General features: G+C 39.7%; 2 protein-coding genes across 8 annotated transcripts in view; one reads left to right on the top strand and one right to left on the bottom strand.

Annotated features, from left to right (window-relative positions):
* The window catches only part of g6fl (g6f-like), a 56,596-nt gene that overhangs the window by 12,211 nt on the left and 18,731 nt on the right, over positions 1-25,654 (bottom strand). For 2 of the 6 annotated variants that reach the window (XM_077210047.1, XM_077210056.1), the window contains exons 1-5: positions 4,842-5,094; positions 3,716-4,048; positions 3,357-3,626; positions 1,182-1,217; positions 237-560 (exon numbers count right to left, since the gene is read on the bottom strand). In XM_077210047.1, the coding sequence (XP_077066162.1) occupies positions 237-560; positions 1,182-1,217; positions 3,357-3,626; positions 3,716-4,048; positions 4,842-4,914 (1,036 nt within the window). In that variant the 5' untranslated portion in view covers positions 4,915-5,094. Of the gene's footprint in view, positions 1-236; positions 561-1,181; positions 1,218-3,356; positions 3,627-3,715; positions 4,049-4,841; positions 5,096-25,654 lie in introns of those variants that run through there. The other 4 variants (XM_077210026.1, XM_077210037.1, XM_077210073.1 and 1 more) reach the window with 3 other exon arrangements.
* Positions 6,309-25,654, top strand: part of LOC143720550 (nectin-2) — a 68,354-nt gene continuing 49,008 nt past the window's right edge. Inside the window, exon 1 of one of the 2 annotated variants that reach the window (XM_077210096.1) lies at positions 6,309-7,109. In XM_077210096.1, coding sequence (XP_077066211.1) covers positions 7,061-7,109 — 49 coding nt within the window. In that variant the 5' untranslated portion in view covers positions 6,309-7,060. The remainder of the gene's footprint in view (positions 7,110-25,654) is intronic. The other variant, XM_077210086.1, reaches the window with a different exon arrangement.

Below are 25,654 nucleotides of genomic sequence, written 5' to 3'. Positions count from 1 at the left end.
TATATTAATATTGTATTTTAGATTTAATAAATTAATGTATTAATCATTATTTAATTATGTTTTTCCCCCTTTATAATATCACACAATAGCATTAAATATCTCACACTCAGCGCTATGCTGGTGCATGTTTTTATATTACATAAGATATCAGATAGAAGATGTGAGATAAATTGCACACACCAAACTCCATCATAGATATCAATTCAAAAAGTCTCGATGTATATAAAAAATATTACCATGTAAAACACTCAGTTTGTTGCCTTGGCTGAAAGCCTTGTCATCCAGGAAGACCTCGCACAAGTAGAGTCCTCCATCCTTCAGGGCTGGGCTTAACGTGAAGGAGAAGTTCCCAACAGCGGCCAGGGAGGCGGGGTCTATCAAATGGAGGTGATGTTTGGTCTTGTTGGTAGAGGTCCTCCTCCAGCGGTCAAACTGAAATATGAGCTCCATTCTTTTTGTATCAGGATACTCCCAGTAGAGCAGCACATAGTCACCAAGAATGGGGGGACAGGTTAGAGTGACCAGTGAACGAGACAGGGCTGCCATAGACCTTGGGTCTCCTGGAGAGGACATAGGGTAGGAGAGATTACAAAGGAAGGTAAAGTGACACAGTGGAAGAGACTCATTCAACACAAGAGAAAGTCAGAAATACAAAGTACAAGGCAAAAGAGTATAAAAAGAAACTGAAGAAGCCAATCGAGTGAAAAATGGACTGTGATACAAGAACAATATCGTCAATTTGAACTGATCCCGTCCACTGTGCTGCGAGTCACTTTAGCCTCTTTGTTCTTGACACAGTCAAGCGAATAGAACATTACGAGTCCCAGAACAAAGTCATATGGGAGATATCAGAAACGAGACAGGCATGAAAATGGGGATTATGTTATTAAGCTCAGCAAAAGCTCTTCAGAAACATTCTCATCTCAGATTTAATAACCTTGATTAACCATGTGGTGATACAATATTTGGGAAGAATAAACCAAAATAATTTATTCAATTGTTGTACAATCAATCAATAATTAAAGCACATTGAGGTTAGCTGAAAACAATTCAGTGTTGAGTTAGTTAAAAGAACCTGAAGGAGAATATTTAGGTTTGATAAGTGTAGGCTGGGTAAATGGCACATAAGGATGGTCCCATTTTGTTCACAATAGTATTCCGGTAACAAAAGAGCCTATTACCATGTGTCAGGTCTGTGAAAGAAAACACAGCTCTCTCTGAAAGAGAAAAAGAAAGAGTGGGAGAGAGAGAGAGAGAGGAAGTTAGATGCTGTTTATAATGAGGTTGAGATATTCCCTGCTTTTTTATGTAGTGTAGTCTCAGATCTGTAACATTGTTTGTATTAAATAATAATAAGCAATACATTTTAGACACAGTATTGGCAGTTAAAGTTCTGTCTACTTTTGTTTCATCAGTAAAAATTGTTCCAAACAAAGTCCAAGTAAAATCAACCATTGCTTCTGCAAGCAACACGCGATGTATTCTTGAATTAATTCTTCGCCCATCGTCACTTGCGTCACTTAAAGGAGTAGTTCACTTCTTAAAAAACTTTTGCTGATAATTTACTCACCCCCATGCCATCCAAGATGTCCATGTCTTTCTTTCTTTAGTCGAAAAGAAATTAAGGTTTTTGATGAAAACATTCTAGGAATTTTCTCCATATAATGGACTTCATTGGGTACCAAACGATCCAAGGTCCAAATGACAGTTTCAGTGCAGCTTCAAATGGCTTTAAACAACACCAGACGATGCATAAGGGTCTTATCTTGCGAAACAATCGGTCATTTCAAAAATAAATAAAAAAGTTTAAGTTTTATAAGCACAAATGCTCACCTTGCTCTGTTCTGTGAAGCACGTTCGTGACTCTCCTGTTCGAACTCGTTCATCAAAATGAACGAATCTTTTTTCGAGTCATTTCGTTCGTTAAATGAACGAAATGACTCGAATAAATTCAACGAACGAAATGACTCGAGAAAAGATTTGTTTTCAGGAGAGTCATGAACATGCATCACAGAACAGAGCAAGGCGAGCATTTGTGCTTATAAAACTTAAACTTTTTTATTTATTTTTGAAATGACCGATCGTTTCGCAAGATAAGACCCTTATGCATCGTCTGGTGTCGTTTAAAGCCATTTGAAGCTGCACTGAAACTGTCATTTGGACCTTGGATCGTTTGGTACCCAATGAAGTCCATTATATGGAGAAAAATCCTAGAATGTTTTCATCAAAAACCTTAATTTCTTTTCGACTGAAGAAAGAAAGACATGGACATCTTGGATGACATGGGTGAGTAAATTACCAGCAAAAGTTTTTTTTAAAAAGTGAACTACTCCTTTAACTATATCATTCACAATCATCTCCTGTGGCCTCATGGGATAGTAAATGTACATTCTATGTGTACTTCATAATCTCACCAGAAGTAGTAAGTCATCCCAGTACTTGTTGGCTAATGTTTTATGAATACTGTGAATTTGGACATAGTCTTTTTATATAATGTTTTTGTCTTAAGTATTCAGAATCAGCCTGTCACTTGTTTCTTTTCTGAATGAATCAGTGGAGTAAATGATTCAAAGGGGTCACTCAACACTGACAAGCAGAGTAATACAAACTCATACAATACAAAAGGTGAATTTTGGGGCAATTTGCTCACCGTGATTCTCTGATTGGTGGAATTTTCTGTACAGCATGATGGGTAATGTAGTCTTTCACCATTTATTCCATTGTTAAACACAATAATTTTGAAAGTTGAAATAATGCGGCTTGTGGCTATATAATAATGTGGCTTCATGTGGCAATAATGTGGAAATAATGTGGCTTCAGAAAATTATATACCATCAATTAACAAACACTGAACCCACAGGAGGTCTGTCTTTAAATGTCTATAAGTTATCTGCAAAAATCAATTTACCAAAGGAGAAAATGAATGGAGACTGTTGCACCATGTACATAAGCCATTATGATGGTGGAAAAAAATATGAGATGGGAGGAAAATTCTATTTGAAACGCAGTTTCTCAGGGGACCGCAAAAGTTTTGCAAGCGAACACAATGTTTTTTTAGCAGGAAACTGCAATACTATTGCAAGAGAACTCAAAAGTTTTGCGAATAAATACAAAAACATTGAAATAATCCTTTCATCTTTAATTGGGGCTCCATAATATGAAGTGTATAGGTCTTCTACTGTTAGATAAAATATATGTTATTTTATCTTTCATAAGAGAGTGGTTTTTTAACTTTCTGCTTTTTTGCTGCATTAGAAAAAAACGGAACGTTATATCCTTCCCATCGTGTTTAAAAGATAACATACTAAGCAGATTATCTGACTAGCGTGTTTTCACAAAATATCTTCAAATCTCACCGTTCACTGTCACATTCACCCTGTGCTCCGAGACAGACGTGCCATTGTTACCATGGACACGGATTCTGCAGGTATAGACTCCGGTGTCTTTACTGGTAATGCGAGCCAGCTTGCTGAGCAGACTGCCCTTGTCATGGGAGATTTCAGTGTATAGCTGTTCCCCCGAGGAAGACACCCACGTTCCCCAGGAAGCCACGGAGGAGGGAGACACCCGAGCTACCAGTCTCAGTGTACTGTCCACTGTGACAGGGGGCGTGGGAGTGACAGTTACTGCAAAAGAGAGGGAGAGAATGCCTGGAGATATCAGACACATTGAGAAATGAAGAATGTGGTGTGCATGGTGGGGTTGTGTAGTGTACATTTTATCAGAGCGAGCAGAACAATCCTCTCCTGTAGCTTCTTGTCGTCCTGTTCTATCACACAGGAGTAGCGTCCTTGAGAATCTGCTGTAGCCCTGAAGATCAGAGAGGCATCTGCAGAGATCTCAAAAGTCCTGCCTCCAAACACTCTGCTACTGTGTCCATCTGTTTGTCCATCAATGCAGTTGGCTGATAATAAATATGACCAACGATCCTCCCTCGCTGACATCATCTTCCAGGTAACCAGTACAGAAGATTTGGGTGGTGAATCAAAGCAGGATAGGGTGACAGATGAGTCTTCACGTACCATGACCACATCATTCCATAGATTACCTGCAGATCATATTTTTTAAACGCACACACACACACACACACACACACACACACACACACACACACACACACACACACACACACACACACACACACACACACACACACACACACACACACACACACACACACACACACACACACACACACACACACACACACACACACACACACACACACACACACACAGTTACTGAAAAGCATGACATTTAAAACATTTTATAAAATTGTTTTATTTAATTTCATTCAGTCAAGACATTAACTTGAGAAACTTTCATGCTAGGCAAGAAATATTTTTTAAAAATAATGTATTATTTTGGAAAATTCACTGTAAGTTTATCTTTTTACATAAATTTCCCCCTAATTTTCTGTGGAGCCCCTTGAATCCCCCTGCGGGTCCCCAAACCACAGTGTGAAAACCCCTGTAGAGCAGTATAAGCTGCAGTTATGTTAATCAGCACATGAATATAAGCTCAATTTAATTTAGTGTCTCTGTGGTTCATGTAGATGACAGAGATATCTAGATATTCTAGTCCTTAAAGTATGTTTGATTTTTTTCGGTATAGAATTAAATTAGTTATACTTGGAAATTTAACTTTTCAGGTTTAACTTTATTTAATTTCAGAAGTATAGTATATATATATATATATATATATATATATATATATAGTATATAGTATATATATAAGTATATATATATATATATATATATATATATATATATATATTTATATATGTTACATGTATGCTTTATCGTTATAACAAGCTTTTAAATTTGTTTAGATTTTCATACCTGCCATGAGCGTAGAGATGATAAAGCATAAACCAAAACAAACAAGTATGAAAGCATGAAAATAGTTCCCCATGTTGCTGCTGAAACAACATTAATAGTTAGCTAGCAAAAGTGCAAGAGTATGTCTTCTTTTCTCGCATTTGACCACAAGCATAAGACAGGAAAAGTGGCCCGACACTAAGTGTTGAGAACAACATGTGACAGAAGCTGATAAACACAACAAATGTCAACACGCATATAAAAAACAGAAGCAATAATACAAACATGGAGGCTGATAAACAGAACACAGTAATTTATATGCAGCAACAGTATCATAATGAGATAAGTCATGCATGCAGTGTTTTTATCTGCAGTCACATAGGCCTAGTCCTGCTTCTGGCTATAACAAGGATCATATAATTACAAAATAGTATATAGATCATATAGTATAAGTATAAAAATGCTAATTTCTGAACTGCAAACCGTAAGAAAGGCTGGTCATAAAACTGAACAGAGTTGACTGTTAGCCAAGAGTGTGGGAATGTGCTTGTAAAAACAGAGAGAAAGAGAGTGAGAACATAAGAAAAAGGATTTAGAGATATAATCAGAAATGGTCTTCAGCTTCTGGCTAAATGTCTTTACATCCTAGTAAATGTCTTTAATTAAAGTTAACAGACTTATCAGCACCTCCAAGTCCCATTACCAGCTTAGCTTCTAATCACCCCTGAGCTAAAGAATGAGAAGGGTCTAAAGAAAAGAGATAAAAATAAAGAAAACTGAAATGGATAAAAGACGGTAGGGGTAAATGAGCTGGGGAAGAGAAACTTCAGAGAGAGCAAACTAGGGCAGAGCAGCTAATGAGAGTCAGTGTAGCCTGTACGTGTCATTGGCCAAGTGCAAACGACAGAGAAAATGAATAAAGAGAGAGATGCTTCAGTTTTGATTTAATGGGGTGTGGAAGTGACAGAAACTGAATGTAACGGAAGTAGAGTTAAACACGTCTGCCCATATATAGCTAGGACAGAACTATTTCAGCAATCAGAACTGATCTCACTAGTTTTGTTTAGTGTGATTGTATTTCGCCTTGTGTAAGCCTGCTTCCACAGCATAGATTCTGAACAAAATCAATGTTCTTTCGGAGATGCAGATATGAAAAACTCCGATGCATTGCAATTTCAACGATGATATGATTGGCTGTAGTGTCTGTAGTGTTACCACCAAGGGGCGCGCTAGAGCCACTTTACTAGTTCACCCACAACTCGCAACTACATTTACACAAAATATTTAAAACTTGTTCCATTGTATCGTTTTATAACTACACGAAACGTATTATCCTGAGTTCATATATGCTCTTACATTGTCAATTAAGCTTTAGGAACGAAGAGAAAGCACATTTCCAGCAAGAACGGATCGCCTACAAAAAAAAAAAAACAACAGGAAAGTTCGGGAAAACCAGCAACAAGACTTAGAATTGTTAGACTTAGATGTTGTTTTCCAGAATATATTCTCCAGCATCCAAAAAAGGCAAAGGAAATACTCAGGGAGTTTCGTCATTATGACGAAGTGGGTGTGTAGGCTAATACAGTGTATGGCTCTGGTATTTAGTGAATACAGCACTTTATACGAACCATGAGAAGTGTTAACTGAATGTAGGACAATTCCTGTCATGATTGGATCGATTTATAGTTTAGTTGCCTGAAACTGAAAGGAGTATAATGGTCAAAACCTTCTAGTTTCTGGAAAGTACCGAGCCTCCACACTGGATTTTAGGTGACTGGTTTAAATTCAGCGTGACGTACGGCATGACATCACACGACGGTGTCCAATGAGCTTCGCGCTCCTGATAGAGTTTCAACAGAGTCCGATCCCAGGGCGACAGGTTTGAGACTCCGCCGTCTGAGTCCGAGAAACCTTCAACTCACTCACTGGATATTTATTCACCTGTAGGACGCTTCCTACCTGGCCATCGGACACCGCAGTTCGGAGGACAGAAGCTTTTTATACGATTTAAAAGGGATTTCGGACGCTAGATTGTAAACCAACTCAAGAGGGACTGCTGAACAGACTTCAGCGACGCACATTAACATTAAGTTTCTCTGCTCGCCCATTGAAAGAAACTAACGTTAGAGAAACCACCTTAACAGTTTCTATCTCCACCTGACCGTCTCGATTCTGTACCGAGTTCAACAACCGGACAACCGACAATTTTTGTATAGGTGGACTGTTCACCCTTCCCTCCGATGAACATGTCAGGACTGTTAATCGCACTCCTTCTCCTAATTATTCAAGGTAAGACATATTATATGATCTTTAAATAAATAGTATAAGGAATCACAAATTGTTACCGGTTATAAATCACACTGTTCTCTATCACTTTCATTCAAATAGATAGACTCAATCAAAGCGATAGTCGTGAGCCATAATATAAATAGCCTATCCTTCAGTAGGCTATTTTAATCGTGCGCGCGCACATCTCTCACTGAACTCTGACTACATTCATGACTATATTCTTCTTAAAATAAAATTATTAACTAGGCCAGTGTTATATAGTATGAGGGAAAATAACTTTCCAGTTTGGTAATTCATCTTGTTTCTTTCCCCTGGAGATTGTATGAGTTTGGTTTCGATAAGCGCCATGTTTCTCTAGGTGTGGCCTTGGGAAGTGTTTTTTTTCCTCATACGTGTTGACAGGTGTGTTTGTTTGCGAAACTATGAACATTATCCAGTCGTCCTTCAGTGCTCTCTCTCCCTCGTACCACATTTCTCCCTTATCCTCACGTCCTTTGAGTCTTTTCTCCCTTCCCTTCACATCATATCATATTATTTCAAACTGAAAGGACACGTAAATAAATCCATGCAACAGGGTGTTTCGGACGTTGTATTGATTTATTTATTTATTATTATTCATATAAAAATGTGGGTTTCAACTCAGTGTAATTTTAGTCTTGTTATCACTGAAAGCTATAAAAGCTTTAAAAATCACTTTCAAAACGTCATGTTGTTGAATTTTTAATCAGTTAATTTATTTGACCGACGATCAATCAATTTACCGGTATATTGCCAGTATGCCGTCTTTTGTTTCGTCATATGTCGCGCACTTCAGTTCCTTTTGATCGTATGTTCAGCTGCTCCTCAGTGTCTTTGCAGTTTAATTATTCAGTTGCCATGTCATGGTCCGCAGGTGCATAACACCTGACAGCGAGTGAGCTGGGCTGGTGTGAGTGTCTAACCGACTATACACACAGTGTAAAAGATCTTAAGTAGAACTTGTTAGTTAGATCTTAATAAAAGGTATGAACGGTCTTATATGGCAAATTTGTAATTATAGGAAAATACATTATGTATTAAGAGGATATGATGTGGTAAAGGTTTATGACATCACAGGATGCAGTACTTTCGTACTGTCATAACTAAATAAGGGGAAAAAAGCAATTTACTCCTTTAACTTATTCATGGTCTGGACCTCCTCTGCCTGGGCCCATTTCACAGTACATCGGCTGCACTTCAGGAGGAAAACTAGAATAACGAAACAAAGGATTTGTTTTATTTATGAACAGAGCAGCGGAAGAAGAGGGGTCATGATTGCCTCGCTTAAGCGAACAGTATAAACAGGCCCTGCGTTTACTTTTTCCCCTTTCTCTTCACATCCATTTAGTTCAGTGTCCTGGGAGCTTTTGCCTTATAGCGGTTGCAAAATATTTAAAGGGTCAAAGCATTGTTTTGTGAGCTCGACTCCGTGGCCCCCGCAGACTCATTTTCATTGCGTGTCTTTTAAAAACAATCAGACCAACATCATGCACACCAATATATAAGCCTTATTTTAATAACCTCATTATTGCTTTTTAAATGAATAGCTATACGAACAGGAAGTAGGTTTAACTAGTTTTATGAGTATAAAACTTGAGCCAGTTCATCTTTCTAGTTCCAGACCGAAATGTAGGCTACTGGGAGCAGCAGAGATCTGCACAATAGCAGCTACTGATTGTGTTATAATACCCTCCTAGTGAACACGGGTCAAAAAATGCTTGAGCCTTGAACCCGTTGCCATGGAGACACTGTGTTTTCATTGAAATCCAGGTTTAGGGGGGCTACTGTAGCAGCGTCTCTGGCTGAATGCATCAAGTGGTCTGTGTGTGTGTGTGTGTGTTTGTTTGAGTGAGAGGAGGAGGAGGGTGATGGGGAAAATGTTAGGCTCCTACGATGATGGAGGCGGAGGCCAAGATGACCTTATTCTAAACTGTGTGAGTACAGCAGTTACAGACGCACACTAACAAGCGCACACGACGATTGGAAAAGCGCAAGCTCAAGTGGGTTAAACAGTGAAGAAGTATTGAGTAAACAGGCGAGCCGGTCTCCATTGTTTGCCGTTTCCAGAAACTGAGGAGCATGCAAACAAAAGTTGAACCGACTCTGAAGGTTTTTCAGCTGCCATTCTCTTATCTTCTCCCATTTCTTTCCCTCCCTTCCTCTCTTTTTGCGTCCCTTGCCGTCCTTATCCGCTTGCTTTTGTTTGAGGGATGATTGTCATTGGTGTATTCAAATCTCCCCCCGCCCCACCTCACGCTGACCTCAAGGCCACGCTGTTTATTAGTGTCTGAGCTGGTGAAAGAACGTGGGAGGAGGTGTACCAGTAGACAGAACTGAAAGACTGTGGAAAGAACATTGATTTTAAAAATCCTGCATTCCTGCAAAAACTTAAAAGGGTTATCTTGGTGCACTCTTTAAAATAAAGGTTTCAAAAGGGGACTTTCACTGTGGGATTTTTTTGGGTTCTTTAAATAACCTTTTAGTGAACAATTCTTAAAAGAACCATTTTTTAAATTATATTTACAAAACATTTTAATAATCTAAAGAAATAGTTTTCACTATAAAGAACCTTTTGTGCAGTGGAAAGATTCCGTGGATGTTAGAGCTGCACAATTCTGGATAAATTGAGAATCCCTGTTTCTTTGTTTGAAATGGTGAAAAATAGATTCTCTCATGATTCTGAATAGACAACTATAAATAACATGTCATTTACTAGAGGTCCTGACAAAACGTCAATTGCTAATATCTATTTAAAAACATTTTATTATAATTAGTTATTTTTAAAAACTGCAACTGCTTGAATGAATGATTCAATGACTCACTCATAAATACTTCACTTGGTTCATCAGATTTTTTTGAATGAATATCTTGAATTAATTATTCAATGACAAATACAAATTTAAATCATTTTAAATTACACCTACTGGTGTAACAATGAACTTGATGCAATAATTATTTTAAGGGCCATTACTTTCAAAAAGTGATTTACTCTATTTTGATTGCTACTGTAGACATCAGTGTCCGAATTCTAAACTTTTATCGCATTACTTCTGTGAGACTTTGAATGTTTGTAGCACAGAAATAATGATACTGTGTGGTTGAAAATACTTTTTGTGAAGCTGTTTCATACATGACAACTGCTTTAACTGGGTCAACAGCAGCACCAATGAAGATCCGAATTTTCGCTGTGATTGTACTTGTCATTATTACTATTACAGTAAATGTAATAGACATAGTCGAATTGTTGTAATTTAGAAATAAGATCACGGGTGTGTAAATCGAGATCGATCTTTTAACGATTAACGATGCTGGATTGCCATTCTAATGGATGTTATGGGTTCTTCGTGGATACTATAATTGCTGATAAAGAACCTTTATGAGTGTATATGACGGGGTTTTGGGAACCTGTAGCTGTGTGTGTGGGTGAAGGGAGCCATCAGTGATTGTGGATCTCTCATACTGGTTGCTTGTAGAGATGAGGCTGGATGAGTGTTGGGGGATTTGTGGATTGGGGAACCAAAGCTTTTAACACTTGTCCCAAATCTGTGTTTGACATGCAGCTCTGGGAATGAAGTCTGCCGAAATCAATGACTGACCTTGTAATTAACATCAACCTGCACTAATACATACACTGGAGATTTTCCCGCCAAGCTTCGTACGATATCCATGGAACACAACGTATTCTGACTTTGTGACGGGCGAAATATAATATAAGTAACTTTTGTAGTCAGGGTTATTTTCAGTATAGCTTTTTCTTCGCTCAAAAACGGAGCTAAAATGATTCTCGCCTTGTCCTCGAAGCACTTAGAGGACAAGCATTTCTTTTCTGACTGCCTCGCTCTATTCTTGTCACTTTCTTTCTCTCGCTCCGCTCTCACTGGTTCAGCAGATGTCAGATCTCAGAATGCTTTTATGGTATTAGAGATTCATGGAGTTGATATGTCCAGTTAATTGGTCCTCATATTTTAGTCTTTCGCCTGGTGATGGAAAGCCAACCGACCATTGTGGCTTTGACAAGATGGTGAGAACTGAAACAAGTGGCACGGAGGAGAAAGCAGGGTTCTGCTCCTGCTGTGGTTTACCATATACTTCGAAAAATGCCTGATGATCTTGTGGTGGAGCTGTTCCTGTTTTTATGCATGTAAAATGCAGATAAAACATGATTCAGCGAGACACACACAAAAACATAATGTTATCACACCCCATGCTGGCTGAGTTTACCCCCTTGTCCTATTGCATGCTGGGAGATCATTGACCCTCCAGGGGCCAGTAGCCAGTTGCGCTGGTTGCCGGGTTGATATAGGAATTTTGAGAGTTGCCAGGTTGCTGTACTAGGTCATGTCTACTCATAGCGAAAATGACCACAGATCTGCCTCTTTAAACGTGAAGCCAAATGGCATAAAAAGGAATAGGACATGATGAGCATTCAGCCCCTCTAGACAGAATGCCATCCAGTTCGTTTTATGATTAACATTGCAACCCTGAAGGTTTTTGGGATGCTGTAGCTTTCTGGTTTGTTGGCTCCATATTCACTTCCATATTCAGAGGTTTTTCATCATTTAACTCTTATGTTCCACAGTAACTTTCATTTTCCATAACATATAAAAGTACATATTTAGTAGAATGTCATAGTTGCTCTATTCTGAATGAATGAAAGTGACAAATGAAGGCCAGGTAACCCATACTCGAAATTTGTCCTCTGCATTTAACCCATCCAAGTCAGTGCTCACCCTTTAAAGTGGTGGGCTTATGCAAATGGCTTGTGCGCTAGGCTATATTTAAAGTATACTAAAAACATACAATAGCTTTGTTCATTTAATGTATAGTTTGAATCATTGATTTTAATCAGACTGCGATGTATAATTTCTTGCATCAACAGAAAATATTTGTGTATATGTGCATAAAATGGACATTCAAATTGCAATATACCAGAGGGATGTGCCAACTGAAAAATGTGGGGTGGGATGAAATTGTTAATATTAATATCAATATCATAAAGACACCTCCCCCCGCCCCAAGTCATCAGATGATGAAGTAACTGAAAGGTTTCCTTTCTTTTAGTGGAAAGAGCGTGTGTTTGTCCTAAGAGGTTCACAGAGGGAGGGACGAGGGGGATGAAAGTGGTTCTGATTCCTGAGGATTCTTTAAAAGCACACTCGTGCTGTCTCATAAATTTAGCATGCCGGTGGTTTCAGGACTCCTCGCTGCGAGCTCTCTCGCTCACTGGGCACAGCAGAGTGTGGAGAGATGAGGTTGCGTGAAAGAGCGTGTTCTGGCTGGGTAGCGGTGCCTCCGAATAGCTACATAAGCGAGACTTGAATCCCACAACGGAGAGTGTTAAAAGAATCTCAGTCCTGCAATATCATGCTCAGTTTTATTGTCATTTTAGATGCATACACGCATGCCAGCTCACACCAAGAACGATAACCATAAAAATAACTATAACCATAATAATTATTAGCATCCACACCTATGTACAATAACGTTCTGCTTATTTTAAGAGGAAACTGCTTCTACTGCTTTAAACACTGAATTTAATTAAACTTTTTATCGTTCAGTGTTTTTATTGTACATCAGCTGGAAAAAATCGCTCTAAAGCCTGGGACACACCAAGTCGACGTCAAAGAAGTAGCGACCAAAGCGGATTGTGTTTTCGCCTCATGTTAGAAATAATCATGCTTTCGAATGCTTGGGTAAGATATATATTTATAACCTTCTGTCTGTGCCATCTTTACTTGCTTACATCACTTTCGCTTTTATTTTTGTACACTGGCTCGTTCGCTAAGCTGAACAGCCAATCAGAGTTCTCTCTCTCACCGACGGCCCAGCGTCAATTCAACCTGCTGAATCGGCCCAAAAACGGCGTCCGACTAGAGCCAGCGGTGCGGAACACACCAAAAAAACGAAGCTGACCGACACTCAAAAACGCTTTGTGTGTCCCAGCCTTAAGAGTGATTCCAACAATATCGTTCCTCTGTGTCGTTATTGTTATAGCTGTAAAGTGGACCCTATTCTCATACACTTAGAACCATTTTTAAAACTTAATCGTTATAGTTATCGTCCTTTGTGTGAACAGGCTTTTAGTCATTAATTGTATCATTATGCTCCACGTTATGCTCCACGGGAGCGAAAATTAAAACTGCTGTCTGTGACGAACCATCTCACCTTCGATAGCCCGGTCATCATTTACAAATCATCCAGCAGACAATTTTCCTCTTATTAGCCTTGGTTTCTCTCTCTCACTTTTTATGAAGTGATTGATACTGTTTAAAAGATTGTCCTTCCTCTGTCCTTTTTCTCACTGACTTTGCGTGTCCATCTGGAGTGGGCTAGCCAGAGGCAGACAAGGAAGCGAGGCTTTGCTCTATTGATCCTGTATCGATCAGCAAGGCCAGCGGTGCCCTTGTGAGTCGACACGGCTTATTAAAGACGTTAAGCCTCTGCCCTGTCGGACTGACAACGCTGTGAAATATATTCCCTCGTTTCGATATAGGGCGTCTGATGTGATGACTTATCATCTCGTTTTTTTATTTACTCTATGCTTTCTCTTACATCCCCACCACCCTCTTTTCACTTTCACATCCTTTTCACACTCTTTATCCCTGCACTCAGTTGTAGTTAGCAATGACGTTAGCGCCAGTTTGCCCTTGTCTTTCACTGTCTTTTCCTCTCCTCCTCTTCCTGAGCGGCTTGCACCTGGTCCGCAGAATGTCGTGCCAGTCCACGACGTGATGGAAGCCGGACTGGATCCTAGCCAACCAGAAATGGCCTCGTTTTTTTTGTGCAGCCTCATTCCGGACCAGATACAGTAACCACAGCACAGTCACAGCAAGCTGAATTATCTTACTCCTGTAAGCGCGAGCCGCACAGCGCTCCTCAGAGAACGCTAATGTCATTAGCATGCCCAATGTAGCGAGCTGTCAGAGAAAAACAGCAGTGACCTTTAAGATAATTTTGCCCGTCTCCTGTGAGTTCTGTTGGGTACATTTGGTGAATACTAGTGTATGTTCTATGTAGTATTTTATAAGGTCAGCATATTTGAAAAGAAAATACTGTAAAATAACTAAAAATGTGTGAATCACCCAAATTAATTTCTCCCGAGATTGTTCTCCCAAGGAGAACTGGAGCTTGTCTAGGTGACTTTGAAAGTTTGGAATAATAAAGGAACATCCAAAACTAGACACTTTTTCACTGTTGTCTAAACTGTTTTTGTTGCTTAACCATTCCATTCCATGCCGATCTGGCCCAGCTGGGACAGATATGCTTTCATTTACCACTGTGGGGCCGAGATAAAAAAAGTTTGGAATGTAATACAAATGTGTTAGTTGTTGCCTTGGTAATGCAAGAGTTTACAAATGATATAAATGGCGTAATGGAGGATGAATTTAAATAGTCCGTAGAAAGGTTAATAACAAGACAGAATGATCAGTTTTGGTTGAACCTTCCCTTTAAGTCTCATTTTAACATACAACTAACATTTTGTTAGGTATGTTTGCCGAACAATCTTCTTTGTTGTCTTCTTGTTTTCTTCTGACCTCTGATCCTCATTGTGTTTCTCCAGACTTCCCTCTGTAATGTTTTTTTAGGCCCCATCCACACTACTACGTTTTAGTTTAGAAACGCAGACCTTTTGCTATGTTTGCACCTCCCGTCCACACTAAAACGGCAAAAACGAAGAACTTTAGAAACGCTGCCGACCCTGTTTTGCATTTTGAATCTCCGGAGGGCGTTTTAGTGTAGACGGGTCAAAGCGGAGGACTTTAGAAACGATGACGCAGAGGCTCACGCTCGGCTCTCTAATTGGATGTCATACAATAGAAGAAAACGCACAACAACAGCCTGGACTACCAGTTACGTTAACTGCAAGTAAATTCTGCATTTCACAATGCTATAACTGCCTACATGCGCCGGAGGCAAGCTATTATTCCAGCGATCTGTGACAGTTCACGTGTGCAGCGGCGGTATCGCCCGTATATGGAGCGTCGGTTTTGAGTTAAGCCGGGAAGAACCAGCGCATGGTGGGAGAATTTTATCAATGAAGTTGTAGTTCCTGAAGAATGGTGCAAAACTTTTGAATGTCCAGATCGGCACTTATCAACCTCAGCGAAATCTGAGGAATAGTCAATGCGTTTCCTTTTTTCACCGGCACGTGCGTGCCCAGTGTAGGTGAATGGTGACGTGATCTGCGCTTTCAGTCGTTTTAATGTGGACGGAGATCAGTTCTAATACGCAGCTAAAACGCTGGTGTGGACGGAGATCGTATTCGTTTTAATTCTCCGTTTCTAAACTAAAACGCAGTATTGTGGATGGGGCCTTAGTCTCATTCTTTTGCTCCTGTCAGCCATTTAACAAACGAGCGCAGTCCATCCTCCCACCAGTCTCTCTCTTCTTCTTTATCCCTGGTTTCTCACTTCTACCATCTTGAGGATTCAGTCCACTTAACGGGTCTATCTGACTGCTGGGATGTTCAGTCTGTCACTCTCCAGCGTCCTTCCCTCTCTCTCTCTCTCTGACTCATTATTTCTCTAGTCATGTCTTTTCTTTCTTTCTCATTTCTCTTCCTCAGCTTTGTTGTTTTTCTGCTATTTCTTTTTGTTTGTTTTAGACTTTGACTAGATGTTGTTTAATCCAGTTTGCTTTGTAAAACCAGGACAGTTGTTATTTCTTCAAGAATTTCTTCAGAGCAATGTGTTTCTGTGCTTTGTTTGCAGTTATTATTATGACGGGAGAACCCAGGCATGATTCTCGTTCCTGATTTACCTTTCATGTAAAATCATTCTTTCAAATGCAACCAGTCTTATTTCTCTCTTGTATTTGGATGTAGGCCCTTTCCTTTCTCCTCTAAAAGAAGGTCCATGTTTTTGCTTTCAATCACACCATTTCTCTTAAAATTGGGTCTGACCTCTCTTTCCTTCTCCCAGTAGTCTTTCTCTTCTCTTGTCTCTTTCCTTTCTTGTCACATTATGTGGTTCATGAAGGTTAAATCAGCGAAACAGCTCATTTTCCATTGTTGAAAGAGAAAAACACATGCGGAGATGGCAGAGAACACCATTTGGTGATTCAGTTAAAGGTCAAAATACTTGCAAGAATCAGTGAGAGAATTCACTGACACCTGTGACAATAGATTCTGTGTAGGTGTCGCATTTGCTAGATTTACTTTAAGCTATTGTTTGATGCGTCACACAGCAATGTACATTCAGTAAAGGTGTTTCGGTCTGTTTTTTTCTTTGTGGAGTGGTTGGAAGAATGTGTTTTGAGTCTCGGTTGTCATCACAATGGAGGAAAAAATAAATCTGCTTTGTAATCTGTAAAAAATAGGCTAAGTCACATTTCTACAACACTTTTAATAAACTGCAATTGTTACTCTGTTTTTGGAGAAATCTGTTGAGTGACTCGCTCATAAAAGACAAAAAGACACAGACTTCCTCCACCTAATGATGTAAAACACTGAACGAATAAGTGAATGAATCTGAACGAATCTGTTTGGCTAATAGTGTTCCTCATATTTAAGTCGCTTTGGATAAAAGCATCTCCTAAATGATTAAAGGTATATGTGAACAGATTCAAAAGATTTGAGTCACTAGAATGAATCACCACTGCTAGCTGATGCCACATTACGCACCAGTACAGTTCAGTTGATAAAGATGGTAGACGCATTATAATGCATTATTGTATTGTTTGTATTGAATTCCTCTAAATTATAAATAAGTATTCATTAACATATAGTACCTGTCAGTCACAGCTCAGTTCATCAGTGATGAGTAAATGGAACATGAAATGGTGACCATGGAGGAACAGAGGGGCCATTGTGTTTGTTCCCTACCTCTTCTAGAATCACACTGCATTTCAAACAAGTGTGTGCGTGTGTGTGTGGTGGGTGAGGGGGGAGACTAAAGAAAGCCCCTCATTGTTCTCTCAGCCATGTCCATTTATATACAGGTAAGTGATATGGCAGCGTCGGAGGATCCACCCTTCTCTTCCTCTGCTCTCTAGAGGACAGAAGAATGAAGAGAGGAGAAAATGTTCCTCACGCTCTTTATGAGGGGTGAATGGATAGTTTTCACCCTGGCTCTCCTTTTTATGGCCCTATGTGCTCCCTGAGAAGCAAAGCATGATGGGGAATAAAAGTGCTGACGCAGTGGGTGAATTTTTGTGCCTTCGAAGGGCACTGCGGGAAAATAACGCTACTTGGGGTCAATCTAAATTAAACTGAGCAGCTCAATCCCTCAATTAGTGAAGGGTACATGCTATACAGTCATTTCAATAAAACATTGTAACACGTGTTAACAGGATGTCTATTTGTAATACATTTATATATACACTATACCATTTAAAAAGTTTGGGCATGGTCTTTTTTTTTTTAAGAGGTCACTAATGCTCACTAAGGCTGCATTTATTTTTTAAATTTTTTAATTTAAACAAAATATGTATTTATTTATTTAGTTGGCTAATTGTTATCAATCAAATATTGCATTGAAAAAAAACTGATCCATGAATTGTGTGCTGTGTCTATAGGGTGTGCCAAACTCGTACATATGAGATGACCTGCACCCTTCGGAGTTAGAAAGGCATAGTTCTTATTTTCACATGAAATTTCCTGATCTCTGTGTGTATGGTTGAGTATTTTCATGCAGCTTTGTATGTGCACGCAAGCTTAACATCTGCTTGTATATCATATGTATGAGTAGACTAACATGATATAAGTGTAAATTTGTTTTCAGTTTGTGAGCTATTCTTCTTCTGTGCCATAACCGAGCCCTCAGGGCAACACAGGCCTGTGAGAGAACGAAAAAGAAAAGAACAGGAAAAAAGCCTCAGGCAGACCAGCTAGCAAGGGATGTAAAATCGACTCTAAGTGATTAGCACTGGAGCATTTTGATTAGGCAGATGCAGCTTAAAAGGGCAGAAATCTTTATTCAGGCTTGTCTTCATCCCTCTGTCTCTCCACATGGAAGTCTATTTATCTGATTTGGATTATTAATAACATTGACAGTTACATATACATTTGGCAGATGCTTTTATCCAATAATACATATTATCAGTTCATGCATTCCCCGGGAATCGAACCCATGACATTATGCTCTACAGTTTGAGCTACAGGAATGCTAATAATCTTATAGTGGCAATGTCCAACATGCACTGCCGAGTTCATCTCTCCCCTGCTGTTATCACTCTTTCCTGAACCTATATACACTCCTCTTCCTCTTTCCCTCACGTCTTCCTTCCTTCCTTCCTTTACCTAAATGTGTGCCGGTATACCACTCCTCCTTGTCTCTCTCAGTCTTTCCGTGTGTGTGTGGGGGGGGGGGGTCTATGGGTCCCAGGTTGTAGTGTCCTAGTTTTTCTCTCCTGGTCTCCCTCGTTCCCTTCTCAATGTTTATTTATTTAGATGCTGAGGGAGAGGGGGATGAATAGATGGGTGGGTGAATGAAGGGATGGTTGATGGAGGTGTCAGGGAGCGAGAGAGAAAGATTGATATTTTAACATTCGGTGGAAGTGTGGCTGACAAACAAGAAGCTCTCACACAGAGGCTATGCAAACACATTTTCTGATGGATTTCAAGCAATTGAAATGGATTTGTTCAAACAACCTTATTGAGCTGCGTGGTTATTCTTTCCTCACCTTGTTTGAGAGATTTTATTTGATGTCATTTCTGATGAGTCGAAAAGAGCAGATGAAACGAATCTCCCTTCTTTAGCATTCTGCTTTTCTCTAAGATCCCCTCGTTCAGTCCTTCGCTTTGATGGGAACTCAAACTGCAAAAGTGAAAACCTTTGTGCATGGATGGTCCCTGGCTGTACTTAACAGAGTTGAAATAGTTTCTAGCTAGCAGTCGAAGAATGTAGGTGTTATTTAAAGTCAATGTGATGTTGAGATGAATCTTATTTTTGTCTTAATGCACTCTCCTGGTCTTATTGTGAATAATTCATCAGTGCTGGTATGTTATCTGGTATGATAAAATCAAACTCTCCTTATGTCTCATTAAATATCCCATTTCACTCTGAAAAACATCATATTATGGAAGCTAAATGGGTTGACAATTTCCATTTCATGTCGACTTTTGAAGCATATTTGTAATTATCTCTGCTGGACAAACTACGTAGTTACAGAAGCATTTTATCTTCGTTATATGTTCTGTAAAAATAATAATTTCATACCGGTAGTATATCTGCGTCATATACGCCGATACCGATATATCTGCGACAGGCTCATATCGGCCCATAAATCGGTCAGGCTCTAGCTGTGATTTAACAAAGTACAATACATTTTTTGACTTTTTAAAAATTAGCACAAAAAAATTGTTAATGCTAATCTTGCTTATAGCGGTTATTCTCCCAGAATTCATTGCATGTATGTATATATGCATGAATAAATTAATTAGAGCATGGAAAGTTGGACTGCTGAAAGAGATGGATGATGAGAACAGATGGAAAGAAGAGAGACAGTGTGAGCACAACCTTACACCTGGTGCACTATAATAGAATAAGACAGGGTTAAAAGTGCACAGAAGCTGGTGGAAGTGTGTGTGTGTGTGTGTGTGTGTGTGTGTGTGTGTATGCGTGCGTGCATGCATGCATGTGCGTTTGGGAAACAAAATGCTGGAGAAATGTCACCAGAGGTTCATGAATAAAGTAAATGCAAAACGTTTTCTGTTATTGTTAGATTTTGGGTTAAAGTTAGACTGTAGTAAAACTAATTAGCTTTAATTTAGTCCTGTTTACATTGGTAAGTAAACATGCATGTGAATAAATCCAGAGATGTTGTAAAGAATGGCTCTTTGAACTAGCAAGCAAATATTTTGGTTCAGTACTCTACGGTTGAGAGATCAATCAAGACAGACTGAAAGCAAAGCAAACAATGTAGCGTTTGTATATTTTAGCGGCCATTATCAGTCAACAAATCGCTTTGAAAGCCGATGAGAGGGAGATTCAGAGGCAGGTGTGTGTGTGTGTTTGTGTGTTCTAGTGTGTTTTTTTCAACATGAGACCTCCAGTCTGATTCATTTCCTCTCAGTTTGATTCATTATTATCTTTCAGCCATTTGCTCTCCATGATAACCTGGGATGAGATAAACCTACCACTAACCGTGTGTGTCTCCATCCCCAGCGGTTACCGGAGACGCAAACTCCGAGGGGTGATGTGTGTGTGGGGGGGTAGTTAATTCATCTGTTGCCATGGAAACAGTGTACCCCCCCCAATCCGGCAGATGAACTCACACCCTGTAAAATGTTTGTGTGTTAGTAAGTTTTCGCAAAGTAGATTTTCCTTATCTATATGACTCATTGAAACGCAAGCAACACCACGTGGCTGCAATTTGTGTTAGTCCACAGTCCAAAGTTTTCATTGTATTTGCTTCATGTACAAATGTAAGTTCAATTTTTTCTAAATGAATGTAAAAACAGCCCTGCTGCTGGTGCGAGGTGGCGTTCCTTCGGCACTCGGCTTTAGATGGATGTGTCCTATTTCTCCTTGCTGCTGCGACTGCCATGCCTTCACGGTGAAGCAGGGTCTGATGAGGACATTTGCACACACACACACTTCCACACTTTCCTTTGGGTTCCTTCATCTTTGAACTCACACAGGCCCTTCTTGTTCTGAGTGTCAGAAAAAGGGAGCAAGAGCACGAGCGAGAGGAACTTAAGCTGTCTGAGGGAGTGAAAGACTCACTCAAGGGGAATGCAGAGCAGGTTACTTCAGCAACAGAGCTCAACTCTTACTTCACCCCCCCCCCCCATCCATATTTCATCTACCACTCACCCCCACCCCCACCGTGACCATACACGCACACACACACACCACCCTGTGTCTGTCTCTCTCCTCCGCAGGGCAGTGTCTGTGAGCTGATGGCTGTGTCTCTGTGCAGATGTGATGGGAAACAGCTGTTGCATTTCTCTGCTCGCTCTCATTCTTTTCCCCCCTCCTCCCGTTCCACCCCTCCTTATCCCTGGAAATAACAAAGTGATGGGTTTACGACCCGTGTTTCAGGACTCCTCGTGTCCGGATTTTCTTTGGCTGATCATTGATAGATAAGCTGAGTTGCTTCACCGGTCTGTTCTGGAATGTTGCTGTGATTGAAGAGAAGCAGATGTGGAAGTGATAACCTTCGTCTTCCCTCTCCTCTTCCAGGTGTCATCATAAACCTCTCCTTTTGGGGTCGGAGTCTTTAGGCACCTCACATTTCAATCCAAAATTTGTACAGATTTTTAGTAGCCATCTGGTCTCTTTCTCATCCTTTTTGCGTCTCTTGTTGTCTCAACTCATGTAGTGTCTTCTCTTTCGTCTCACTACTTCTCTCACTCTTTTCGTCTCATCTCTTCTCTCAAGTGTTTAAGTGATACTCGTCTTTGTTTTCATTTCTTCTTTTCTTATCTCCTCTCGTCTCCTTAACTTATCTTCCATGTGTCCAAGTGATAAGTCTCATCCCGTCTCGTCTCTTCTTTTGAAAATCTCTTTCTCATCTCATCTGTCTCATTACTTCTGATATTTTCCTTGTCTCGTCTGTCCCAGGTGTTAAAAGTGATAATCGCCTTGTCTAATTCTCATCTCTTTGGGTCTCTTGTCTCCATACCTTCTCTTCTCCTTTCTCAGGTCTTTTTCTCAACTCTTTCTCGTTTAATCTCTTCTTGGTGTTAAACAGATAACGGTCACCTCTGCTCTCTCAGGTGTTAAAGTTCTAACGGTCTCTTTCTCATCTCGTCTCTCCTCTCACCTGCAGATCCCGTCATTTCCAGCAGGTAATTAGTTAGACATCGCTGCTGGAGCGTGTGAGGGCATTTGTGTGCGCCTGTGTGCGTTTGTAATTAGCCGCGTCTCTGATGTGCGAGTGTGTACGTGTGATGTGAAGAAAATCCAGGATGATCCGTTCCTAATCAAAAGTGGTGGCAAATCTCTGCCGCCTCAGCCTAATCTCCTTGACATCCTTTAAAAGGAGATGCCGGCAGCCAGCTCATTTAACAGCTTATTGCTGCTTGTGTGTGTGTTTCCTTCAGCCCCTCTCGTTCATGTCATATTTAGCTCTTTGGTGATCTGCTTAATATATATTGTACTTCTGTTACATTCTCCCAGAAGTCAACAACACGGATGCGTGTATTCATTTAATCAGCCCCGTGTTCATTCCTTCTATTTTCTTCTGGTTTATCCCCCTGTCTCCTCTCTCCCCCTCTCTCTCTCTCTCTCTCTCTCTCTCTCTCTCTCTCTCTCTCTCTCTCTCTCTCTCTCTCTCTCTCTCTCTCTCTCTCTCTCTCTCTCTCTCTCTCTCTCTCTCTCTCTCTCTCTCTCTCTTTGAAGATCAGTGTAATTATAGGGAGCTAGTTTAATTAATGGGGGGGTGTTAGGTGCTGTGTGTGCTGTTAGCAGATGCAGGTAGTGAGTGATCTCTTGATTGATTTCTTCTTTTATTGTTCGACTTTGACATGACACAAGCTGATAAAGGCAGAGGATTCACGTTTAATTTTCCACAAGACAAGTCTCTCTGTGCCAATATTATCAAGAGAAACATTATCAACATTTCTGAAACACGGACTCATTTCTGTTGGTCATCGTGATGGAGTAGATGTTAAACCCGACCTCATCCGCCATGTTGTGTGTGTGTGTGTGTGTGTGTCTCCATCCGTCTCTCTGCGGCAATGAGTCTTTACAGAAAAGCAGCACAGATTCATGATATGTATATTTCTGTTTCTGGATTCTTTTGCTTTGAATTAGCAATATTTATCTGTAATGATGATAATGGTTTAAACCAAATGAGCTTTATAGTTTACCACACACGCACCTCAGCAGAATATTTACCAACTTTCAGCCAATATCTGCTTGTCCCGTGTGGCTGTGACCCGAACCGCACCTGCATTAAATCTACTACATCAAGTAGACAAAAATTATTTATTTTCTCACGTAACACATGCAATCCAAACCAACGTTATGTATTCTGAGTTTATGCATTTAAGAAAAATAGACACACATGGTAATAATTACAATAACAAAACATGTGAATGTGCAACCATCGTGTAAATGAAACACAACTTTTGCCTACATCATGTGAACAATCTGACCATACCAGGTGATTTAACAAGTGTGCATAAATCACACCATAGGCTATACAGATGTTTAGATGTTGAAAGAACATATAGCCAAATATGAACCTTTACTGTCATTTAATATAGGGGATATTTTAGCGGATTCACTAATCCGCCTTGTCTCTCCTGAAACTCTGCAGCAACATGACCATTGATCCTCTTAGCAGGATGAAAGATAAAACTTTTATTCAAACTGCGAATAGATTATATAGGCTACTGAAAGCGAGCAAAGAGCGCTGAAGCCGTCAATCACTTCAGTTGCAGAGCACAAACGCTGCAAATCGCGTTGTAATTAGAAACCTTTGACGTTCTTTTAGACTGCAGAGCATGGACACGAATAAGCACGGGACTGTTTGAAAGCAACTTCCTATCGGTGAGTACCGAATTGAGTCGAAATAGTTCTGGCAGTTTACCCGTGCCTTTTGATTCCCACAAATGATCACATAAATATTATTCCACCCTTTACATCAAATATTAGCGATTCACCCGTCCGCATGCAAGTCTTTGCCTACGGACCTACAATATTTCTCGAGCGGACGAAAAGTCTGAACGCTTATAAACAGAGAACAGAGACAGTCAGATGAGATGTGTAAATCAAAATATATCTGTACACCAATCATCATACCAGAGCAATGTTAATTATTATTCTTCAAGAAACATTGACACTTTCTTCAGTTGCAAATATGTATATAAACCACCAAAAAAGAAAAGATCGAAGGTATCAATTAAATGATCAGATTTAGCGAATTGAGCAAAAAGAACACTGCACATCGCATTGACACCTTAGAACCAAGTCATAATTTGTATTCATGAGGCCGAAATTCCATTAAGTAAAAACACTAAGTGGACTCCAAATATTACCTAGCAATGTCATTGTGAGCTAATTACCATTTATGAGCTCTTTATTCACCATAAATTGATGTCATCTAAACCTCGTTCCAACACTGCTACACCCAAGTAGTGAAATGCTTGGTTAATGTGTTCAGTGGAATGTGTCTTAGCGTTGTAAATGTGCTGCTGTCTGTCCACATGCAAGGCTCACCCCAACTACCCTCCTCAGATGGGCTGTTTTGTGTGTGTGCTTTGCTAACACTGGCCATTTAGCTCCTTTGAGCCGAGTGTTTACTGACTCTCGGTGTGTTTACAGACACTGTAATGAATGTACGTTCAGAAAGCGTGCTGTGAATGCTTCTGAGGGGTTCTGTGATTCGTGCTCGGTACTCTAAACAATCCTGGCTAACACTTTATAATACTTGAATTTATAGCATTTGCAAACATAACATTATATAATACTTGAAGGACTACTTGTTAACAAACAACATGCAAGAAAAGCTGATGAACAACATGACAGTTTGTCAGTTGATTGGTTTTAATTTCTTTGGGGTTGTGCATTTGATGTACATTTTGATTGGCTGGGATTGCAGTTCACGTTTAGTATGAACTATACATTTATTGTTGATGGAATTTATCGCATACTGCCTGGTTAAGACACGGTATCATATACTGTATATGTTCAAATAGTTACAAAAATCCAGATTAAAGTCTAAAATTTCAGCTTGATTCAAATTTACAAGCCCTCTGTTTGATTTGAGTTGCAGTTCTGTTTAGATTTGACTATTTTACTTGGGTTTGACAGAAAATCTCTTTTCGCTAATGTAACGACCTTTTCAAATTGACATTTTTATAAAACTATTACAAAACTATAAACTCATGAATACTTTTGATTACAAACTCTCATAAAAGAATTAGAAAGGCTGCCAGACTTTTGGATGATTCATTGAAAAGGCAGAATAATAAGAGTAATTTATTCTTGAAAGGGGCTACACTGGTTGAGCTGTATGTTTTTGATTTACTAAAAATATAGCCTAATTTAAAACACACTATTGCAAAATGACTATACAGTAAATGTCACTATGTGCTGCCCCAAGGACATCTGAAAAAAAAAGATGTTGTCTTGCCATTTATAGGTTTGGTTTTTTGGTTCCTTTCGTCCGGACCAAAAAAAGGTTCTGGTCCGCTTAGCGTTCACATTGGCATTTTGAACACCGAACCTAAAGGCATCGGGATACGTTCACAACCTGATTGGTCTGCTTTTATGACGTCTATTTCGAGATGGAACTTGCCACACATCCAAAACAATGCTGTGTGCTGGGCTAAATACACTCGTTGTATGTGCGTAACCTACATATGATGGTATTTTGACCACCTGAAAACTTATGCAGATTTTATAAAATGTGTAAAGGAGTCAAACAGCAGCAGGAATTTCTCTGTCACACACACAAACGAAGATCTGCTCCGAGGAGATGTTGTTCTGATGCCTACTGAACTGTGATGGGTATCGTGACTATCACAAGAAAAAACAGGTATGCTTGAGCATTCTGTCCTTTTAAGGGTCGCATCTTGTGACGTCATGTCCTGGTTTTGGTTCATTTACATGTCTTTGGTCCATGTTGCGTTC

The sequence above is a fragment of the Siphateles boraxobius genome, unplaced genomic scaffold (assembly GCF_051911475.1).
Source record: "Siphateles boraxobius isolate OS27281-9 unplaced genomic scaffold, OSU_SipBor_1 12, whole genome shotgun sequence".
NCBI classification, from domain to species: Eukaryota; Metazoa; Chordata; class Actinopteri; order Cypriniformes; family Leuciscidae; genus Siphateles; species Siphateles boraxobius.
The sequence above is the reverse complement of the archived record's forward strand: the minus strand, read 5'-3'. Positions and strand labels throughout refer to the sequence as shown.